This window comes from Australozyma saopauloensis, chromosome 2, assembly GCF_035610405.1.
Source record: "Australozyma saopauloensis chromosome 2, complete sequence".
NCBI classification, from domain to species: Eukaryota; Fungi; Ascomycota; class Pichiomycetes; order Serinales; family Metschnikowiaceae; genus Australozyma; species Australozyma saopauloensis.
The window spans coordinates 1046514-1056016 of NC_086132.1; the positions used below are offsets into that span (position 1 = coordinate 1046514).

At 44.9% G+C, this 9503-nt stretch overlaps 3 protein-coding genes across 3 annotated transcripts; 2 read left to right on the forward strand and 1 right to left on the reverse strand.

Moving 5' to 3' along the window:
- Positions 1-1685: 1685 nt before the first annotated feature.
- PUMCH_001672 (uncharacterized protein) lies at positions 1686-3347 on the forward strand (the record flags this gene model as incomplete). Its single annotated transcript, XM_063020712.1, has 1 exon — positions 1686-3347. The coding sequence occupies one exon, from the start codon at positions 1686-1688 to the stop codon at positions 3345-3347; it is 1662 nt and encodes a 553-aa protein (XP_062876782.1).
- A 127-nt stretch (positions 3348-3474) lies between these two features.
- On the reverse strand, positions 3475-4488 carry PUMCH_001673 (uncharacterized protein; the record flags this gene model as incomplete). The annotated part of the gene is made up of 1 exon (XM_063020713.1): positions 3475-4488. One exon carries the CDS (start codon positions 4486-4488, stop codon positions 3475-3477), a length of 1014 nt encoding a protein of 337 aa, XP_062876783.1.
- Positions 4489-8760: 4272 nt separating this feature from the next.
- Positions 8761-9102, forward strand: PUMCH_001674 (uncharacterized protein; the record flags this gene model as incomplete). The annotated part of the gene is made up of 1 exon (XM_063020714.1): positions 8761-9102. The coding sequence occupies one exon, from the start codon at positions 8761-8763 to the stop codon at positions 9100-9102; it is 342 nt and encodes a 113-aa protein (XP_062876784.1).
- Between the last annotated feature and the right edge of the window lie 401 nt (positions 9103-9503).

Consider the following 9503-nt stretch of genomic DNA (forward strand, 5'->3'; position numbering starts at 1 on the left):
GTAATGGCTGTGTCACGTGACCAGGGTGAAATGGTGGGGAAGAAGTGAAAAAAAAATGAACTGGTGGTGGTTGAGCTGGAGGATTTATTGTAGGTCTGTATTGCAGGTGTGGGCGACAATGTTATTGGAGGCAACGTGAATACTTTGTGGTTGAAATTAGCGTAGGTGGGTAGTTGGTACTGATGAGTAATCGGGGATAGGAGAGTGGAGCATAGACAGATGAGTTGAAACGGACCCAAATGGATCAACCGCAGAATAAAGATCCAGTGCAGATGTTCAACCAGTGAAAACCAGGAAAATTACGATTCTGTGAACAATCAAAGCGCAGCAATGGACCACCGCAACAGTTGTAGTGATAATGTAGAAACGGATACCGAATAAGACGATGGAATGAAATATTCAATTGCAGCAAAGGGGAAACCGACCTGCGACGCGATTTGATTCGTCAAGAAACAGTGTCGGAATCACGAAGGAAGTAAAGTATCTGAGGGTGAGTAGCGGGCCATGCTTCTAGTGTAGTTTATCTGTTGATCACTGTTCAGTTTAAGGGAGGCCAGATTTCGACGGTCACGAGAGTGTTATCGACGCCAAACAGGACGACGTCTGCTTCAAACCACCGACATCTATCCCAATTCACCTGTCCCTGATTTGCAGCCACATCTCACGATACTACAATTTGGTGGGAATAACACAATCACATCCAACCACTTAGCTAACAACACAAACAAGACATCCTAGGAGAATACCTCGACAATGGTCCAATTTCCTGATTCCAGTAAACGGATACCACTGTGTCCCGATAAGTCCATGGGCGTTCAGCCGCCTATGGGGCAATACTGAGAAGTGATTTTTTTTTTGCAGCCAGATCGGGCCTGCAGATAGACGTCTCAGATTGCTTTATTAATGCATAAGACGATACAGGCCCAACAACTGAAGAACCGAGGCTCTAGGAGATAACAGGATTTGGACATGTAATTGGGGCCAGGGCTCGTGACGGCAATAGTTGAGCCACAGAAATTTCCCAATCCGACGGGGCACGGATGCGATGCACGATGAGACAGGGCCAACTGACACTGCGCAGCGAAACCGAAGCAAGGTGCGCAGCGAAACAGCATTGGAGGGAGGGAATTGGAATTGAAAAGAATTGAGGAATTGAGGAACGACAATTGAAGAGAAAAACGAAAAAAAAAAATGAAACTAACAAAAAAAGTCCAGTAACTTTTACCAATTACACTATCAATTGCACTATCACCCACTATCATTAGCACTGTCACTGGCACTACATGGCACAATCGCACCGTGGTTCATGATCCAGATTGCACAGATTGAACTAGACCCGTCATACACCAACCGCAACCGTCGAGAATCTTCCATATTAAATGTGGCCCGGCGTGGCCGAACTCCGAAATCACCCAGTTCAGCCCCTTCTCCTATCGTGGAAATTGCCTGTTGTTCCGCCCAACCGGTGTTTCTTTCTTTTTCACAGGGTCGACTGCAATCTGAAGGACCACGCAACTGCGCCCAGACACAACCAAAGAGACACAGCCAAACGACCCAAAAAAACAAAAACAATATTTTGCAGAAAGTGCAATTGCGCTACCTATTCCAACAAAAAAAATTACAACTTGAAGCCCAATCGACTGTAGCCGTGTAGCGTCATATTCCGCACTGGACCTTATATCCGTATGGGATGGCCTTATCATTTCTTTTTCGGCGCTCCTGCACCACCTGACTTTTTTTTTTTTCCATTTACCCAACGTTTCGCGGCACCCGTGCCTCCCGCCACTGTAGGCCAATCTCATCCAGATGCGGTCCTGCAGACGCGCCCCAACATATATATACCCCCCGACATTCCCTCCCTAATCCCAATTCTCATATCCATTCGTCTCACCATGTCTCAACCAGAACTGTTGGAAAGCGTGGACATCACGTCGCTCAACGCTTTGGCCGCCGGCGCCAACAAGAAAAACCCCAGAGTGGTTGCCGCCGGTTTGGGCGGTAAGTTGATGGGTACCAAGTCCATTGTCGACGTCACTGCTGAGCAGATGGCCAAGGACTCCGAGACCTTCTACGAGAAGGACGAGAGAGAGAGACAGAAGTACAGAAAGCAGATGCACATTTCGGAAAAGCCGTGGACGTTGTCCAACTGGCACCAGCACATCAACTGGTTGAACTCCGTGTTGGTGGTGTTTGTGCCTGCCATTGGCTTCTACCACGCCTTCACCACTGCTCCGCAAATGAAGACCGTGGCGCTTGCCGTGTTCTTGTACGTGTTGTGTGGTGTTTCCATCACCGCCGGTTACCATAGATGTTTTGCCCACAAGGCCTACGATGCCCACTGGTCCGTCAGAGCCTTCTTTGCCTTCTTCGGTGCTGGTGCCGTGCAGGGTTCCGTCAAGTGGTGGGCCCACTCCCACAGAATCCACCACAGATACACAGACACCAACAGAGACCCCTACGACGCCAGAGAGGGTTTCTGGTACTCCCACATGGGCTGGATGTTGACCAAGGCCAACCCAAAGAACAGAGCCAGAGCTGATATCTCCGACTTGACCTCTGACCCCATCGTTGTCTTCCAACATCGTCACTACTTGGCCGTCATGGTTCTCTCCAGTGTTGTCTTGCCTTGTGTCGTTGCCGGTCTCGGTTGGGGTGACTGGAAGGGTGGCTTCATCTACGGTGGTATCTTGAGATTCTTCTGCATCCAACAGGCCACCTTCTGTGTTAACTCCTTGGCTCACTGGATCGGTACTCAACCATTCGACGACAGAAGAACCCCAAGAGACCACGTGCTCACCGCCTTCGTTACCTTCGGTGAGGGTTACCACAACTTCCACCACGAGTTCCCATCCGACTACAGAAACGCCTTGAAGTGGTACCAATACGACCCAACCAAGGTCTGCATCTGGATCTTGTCCAAGTTCGGCTTGGCCTGGAACTTGAAGACCTTCTCCCAGAACGCTATCGAGCAAGGTTTGTACCAACAACAACAAAAGAAGTTGAACAGAATGAAGGAGAAGTTGAACTGGGGTACCTCCGTCCAGGAGTTGCCAGTCTGGGACCGTTCTTACTTCAACGAGATCGCCAAGAAGGAGGGTCTCATTATCATCGCCGGTATTGTCCACAACGTCAAGAACTTCATCAAGGAACACCCTGGTGGAGCTGCTTTGGTCAACGCCTCTTTGGGTAAGGACGCCACCAAGGCTTTCAACGGTGCTGTTTACCAGCACTCTAATGCTGCTCACAACTTGTTGGCCACCATGAGAGTTGCCGTTATCAAGGACTCTGCTGTGGAGAGCAACACCTTCGACTTGCAGGAGGAAATGATGGCCAAGAAGGCTATCTAAGTTTATTAGCGACTGGAGCCATTTCGGCGCTTTCGTATGCATTACGTGAGCTTGATTTCGTTGACAGTTTACGTAGGGTAGGTTTAAGGAATTATTATATATATATTGGATTAATCAAATGATTACATTACGAGTTCATTCTGCACTGAGGCCAATCTGATGTATCAGAGTTGTAGTAACTTTGGAGCTCCTCTTCAATAGCCTTCCAATGTGTAAATCGGGCGCTGGACTTGAGATCCAAGTCGTAGAGGCACGACGAGAGTTCGTACGTCTTGTCGTTGTGTTTGTAGTAATAGTAGTCGCTCTCGCGTGAGTAATTGTCGTCAAAACGCATCACCTTGAGAAACAATCCAACATCTCGAAGAGTCATCACCAACGAGAGCTTTTCCAGGACATCCTTTTCGGAGTTCAATGCTAGAATCGAGTCTTCCTCGCCTACAGCCTCGTTCAATTTGAGTTGTTGGAGCACATTTCCCTTCTCGCGAACAAACTCGAGAATCACCTGCGCCAAAGGAATCTCCTCCCGGTCAAGCTGATCAAGCACCTCCTTTGGCACCTCGGAAAGTAAGTCATGCACCCCCTGTTCCTGTCTATCCTCTCGGAGTAGATCTAGACAACAGAAGTGCCGCTTGTGACCCTTAGATTGTTTAAGCAGACATGTTCTACAGTACTTTTCTTTGGGCTCATAGAGCCATTTTGGCTTGAACTCGAAGAGTACAGATTCGATTTCGTTTCCTGATTCTGACCCTTTTCGGGTGCTTCCAACGTGAAGTGCACAATACTTCAGAAGCTTGTACGATTGGAAGTTGCCGCCAGCACGAACGTTGAATGTCAAGAAGCCGTGAGGCTCGGTCGACATCAACGTGAAGCCCGGTGTAGCCAATTGGGTGCGGAACTGTTCCGGAACTTCGATCATCTGTGTATCTACGATTTGGCGAGGAAAGAGAGGCTCGCAAGTGTTTTTGATGAACGCGTCGAGTTCTGCCACAGAGACATACTGCTGTGTGTTTTTCTCGAGCCTCAATCGGAGCAAAAACCGCTGGAAGTCGGTGTTGTCTCCTTGATACTGGAAGAGAGCATTTGCGTTTCCTTTTGCGAAGAAATGCCAGTCTTTTGGAGAAGTTTCGAGGAGGTCCAACATCTTATTGCCTAAATTTTGCCAATTCTGACTATCTACGGAATATACGTACTGTGTGGTTTGAGATCTACAGTTTCTATAGATAGATGCTGATAAGGGTAAGTGGTGTAGGAAAGGAGTGGGGAAAACTATTTTTTGGGAGAGGAGAAAATAATTTTGGCGATATTAATTGTTCAGATTTCCAGGAAGCGAGTTGAAATTTTCACGGCCATGGCGAATTGGAAGTTGTTCTTGTCTTGAATCTATCTAGAACCAGAGAGAGTTTTCCACCAGAGAAACCAAAAAGCCGTGATAGTTTTACCTCATTTTGTAGCTTAGAATGAGGTCGTTTTTTCTCCTGATGAAACAGACCGCCGGCCCGTTGTCGAAGAACTAGTACAATGTCAATGTCAATGAGGCCAACGAACATACATCAAGTTCAAACAGACACTAGGAATTTTTCGAGGAGTAAGATATGAAAAACTATTTAGGCGCTCTGCCGCCCAGACTCGATTACGCACGGACCGTTTCCTGTCAAAATGTCTTGGTCTAGCCACGGCTTTCACGTAATCAAGTCCACGGCCACAAAGTAGCCGGGAACAGGAACGATTACTCAGACGAGAGGCTGGCCCAAGATCCCACCAAAAATTATAAAAGATAATGAACGATTAAACTAAAAAGACACAACTGAGAACGACAAAACGACAAAACGACAACCAATCTTGTCAAAACACAACCACAGCAATTTTGCGCCGATCACACCATACACTACACATGACAAGCCGACTGATCTGAACAAAACTGCAATTACGAGTAATCCCGAAAAACCCACTTTTCTGTCTGTTTTCCCCCCATCTACGTATTTTCCCGCTGTGGTCTGACCCATCACACCACCTACACCCTAGAGCGAAACGAGCCATACATGAACAAATACATGCGAAGAAAGGACTCGATCTTTGGGTAATGAAAGAAAAAATGAAAGTCAAATCCAAACAACGCCGGCGCAAAAAAAAAAAATTCGAAACAGAACATTTCTTCACTACTTCTCTCGTCCTTCCTTATCGGGCCCATTCCGAACTCTGCCGCTGGTTGTGCCACTAGTGGTACCACCATTTGCAGCCAAAATAAGCACCCCACCCATGTGCGGCCCTATAAAAGAATATGCATTTCTGCCCATTGTGGTCGAATATTCATTATTCAATCTCTGTTATCTTCACTGATATCAACCCAAAAATATTCTATACGATCATCCCCTTACAATGTCTTTAGCTAGAGTCGGTTACACCCAATTGATTGCCAGAAGAGTGCCTTCGCTCTTGATCTGGGGTAGCAGTGTTGGATTCTTTTTGGGCTGGCCCCACATCTGGGCTGAGGCCTCTGACAGAATCAACTCTGTTCCTACTACTAACTTCTCCCACTTCCACTGAGTGTTTTAATTTTATCCGGTCATACAAATATATTTATTAGCGAAACGAGTGTAGTTTGGCGTGTAGGATACTCTTAGAGTTGTTTGTCTTGGCTGTTTGTTATTTTGTCGTTTTTTGTTTGTTGGTAGTGATTTATTGTGGCAGCGCTGCTTTGTGTTTGTGCTTTGAGAACTGCCCTTAATGAGTTGATTGAAAATTCGAGCCGAGCTCTAAAACTATGGTGGTTTTAAACTGTTGATTAATCTGAAGAGTTTGTTCAATCCTTTGATATTTCGCTTGTCTCTTCACTGATTGCCGTGCCAAATCTGTTCGATCACAAGGATCGGTGAAGTATTAGAGCTTGATACGTCAACCACATTTGTTTCACTCTCTCGAGGCAGTTCATGTTCGATTGATAGTCCTATCTTTTATTGGAATTCATTCTTTTATTATATCTCGGCAGACACTTATTTTTTTTGTACAATCATTCTTTTTTCAGCTCTGTTGCTATGCTCTCAAAATATAGAAACAGGAGGTACTACTCTATATACTCAAATTCTCCAACATCAGAATTTCCATAACACCCAAAGAATTCGTCAGAATAGTTTCACAATATTTCACTATCTCTTTTGTTTTGACAGATTCAAGACTCAACTATAATTGATTCTTTGACAATGGTAGTTCGATTATACTGCTTACCTGCAGGAATAACAGAATTTGACCCATGGCAGATAGATCCCAGCGATAATGTATTGATATTTACAACATGCTACCCTTAATCAAACTAGGAGAGTGATACTATATCTCAATTTCTAGAAAAATGTGGAAGCTGACCACTTAAAAGAGCCAATCAATAGGATGAAACACACACTGTGCAGGTCCAACTACTCCATGCTTATCAGAAATAAGGAAATGGATCAAATGACAATGGAACAGAGAGAAAGTATGATACAGAAAGTAAATTGCAAATGTAATTATATATATGTATGTAATGATTATTGATTATCTATTGTTTCTTGGAATGTTTGATGATTGTAGTGGAGATCGTTGTGGAGTTGAAACTAATAAAGCTTCGACTCAATCACTGTCTCGACATTTTGACGGATCAAAACCCTTTATGATTCTTTTTTACGGAGTATTGATTTGCCAGCCGACGAGTTTTTTTGCCGTTGGTCTAATGTTGCATCGACTGGATAGAAACCGAATCGGCGCTCGGCTCTATTCATCTTTGCATACATGGTTCTTAAGAAAACTCATAACTCGAGTTTTGACTTAATCTGAACTATCGCTTCTGATCTTGTATGGTCACGTCAGGCGGTACCTAGTCAGGCTGTGTCCATGACGTCCCTATCAGCTTAAAAGAATCCAATGTGGGATTTTGAAGTTTGATTTATAAGGGATTGTTTAGATCTCTGAGGAAGAAACATTCAAGTGTCTCAATCTATTTGCTGTCTGTAAGATGGCTGTAGAATTGAGGTGTTGGTAGGATGAATAAGTAGTACAAAAACAGAAAACTTAGTGCGAGATTGGCTCCTTTTATGTTCCACAGAAACGAAAGCACGACCGGATATTCTGCGAGGACGTCATCCCGGCATACCTGAAAATTGATCCAGCTTTGTGTCGTTTAGAAATTACATGGCTACAAATATTATGTCAGAAAATTATGCCATGATGTTTTGCCATGGAATGATTGTAGATCGAGTCTAGATCAAGTTCAGATTGAGTAATTATCTAGACCAACGTCTTCGTTTGAGATGAAGCAGAGTAACCTTTTTTTGCGATGTTGGTTCATTCTACAGATTTGTGACACATCGTAACGGTGTATCTCTGATGGATTGACCACTGAAGCATGTTTGACCTGGAGAATTGTGAGTCCTTAAATCGAACTTTCATCAATTAATTGAGGAGACCGTAGTATCGAAAGCATGAATTTGATGAACTGAGGACCAGAATCAACATGAAAGCGGTAAATTGTACGACATTAAGAACAAACCAATGGGATATGTTTTTATGGTCCAGCAATGGTTGACGTAGGATATAAATATGGATTTGTGTAGTATTTAATGGTTTAGTGTTGGTTGTAGCTCACATCAAGATAGTCACTGCCGTAATAGGGACAGAAGTGATCCCATTTCCCCTTGAAGAGCAGAACAAACATAATGAACTTCTCGGAAAAAACATCCAATCTAGAACGCCTGCCTCTCTTTCCCACACATTTGATCCAGATCTCTTCGCTCGACTCTCACGAAAAACTACAATGCTACGGTGAATCATCACAAACACCCAAACAATCACCACAATCGTCAAAAGATTCAGAAACAGCCTGGAAATATATAATCACAGCCATACACAATTCCGTCGAGTCCCACTCTGTACGCTCAGCTGTTCTCAAACCAAACACCATTACCTACACCAAACATACCCATCTGCAGAAAGCTCACCATAAACAGTGTAAAAGCATTAATTGATTTTAAAAACAAATTTCCGGGATCCCATTCCTGCAAATCATGGTAACCACATATTCGGCGTTTCCCCAGATCCATCTTTCGGATCTCCAATTAACCCATCACACATCCATGTCGAAGGCCTTCCAGCCGGTATCGGAGGTGCTTCTGTCCAAGAAGAAGCAGCAGTCGTTCAATGATATCTACGGCGAGCCTGAAAACTTTCTAGAAATCGAGGTATGTTCATTTTATTCAGATATACTCTAGGTACATAAATCTGGCAATTTCGGCACGAGGAGCTCAAATTTGGGCAAAAAAGGGCGGTTTTTCGGATTCAGGAACTGATTGTATCAAAAATTCAACCTTTTATAATATTTTTTTCATCGTTTAGCCGGCTTCGGCAGCTCAAATGGTACTAACCATAGGTAACGAATCCCCTTACCCATATGGGCGGTAGAGAACAATATACGGACTACAAGATTGTCTGTCGCACCAACATCCCTGCTTTCAAGAAAAGGGAAAGTGCCGTGCGGCGTCGGTATAGCGACTTTGTCGCATTTCGGAAGATGTTGGAACAGGAACTGAACCGGGTGGTGATCCCGCCTCTTCCCGGAAAGATTCTTCTCAGTCTGAACAAATTTAACGACTTGAATATCGAGAGCCGGCGCCAGGGGCTCGAGAAGTTCTTGACCATTGTGAGCGGCCATCCATTGTTGCAAACAGGACTGCCTACGTTGGTGGACTTTATTCAGAACGAGCGGTGGGAGCCCAGAAACACATACTACTGAACGAAGAAAGAGCACATTGGGGTGTGTGTGTAGTTTGGGCGGAGTTTAGGTTCAGCCACAGTCGCCAGTTGCTGGTCCAATGGATCTTCAACTGAGACATGAACATTTACGGCTCCGGTCTATTACAGTAGTCCCGACTTGCAGATTGCATTTAGGAAATAGGTCCAATTGCGGTGCTATTGCCAAGAGACCGACCTGTCAAGGCTGGATAGCGAAGTGCGCCCAACAGCACCAACAACAAACACCACCACGGGAATTGCTTTTTGACCTGGAGTTGGTCTGACGTTCCTACAGCCTACAGGACATTGTTTTGGCTGCAAATTCTGACTTTGGCCATGGTTGACAGGTAACCACTGTGGTCTACGTCCATGGCCTAACCACCAGGGTTTGGCTAAGACACT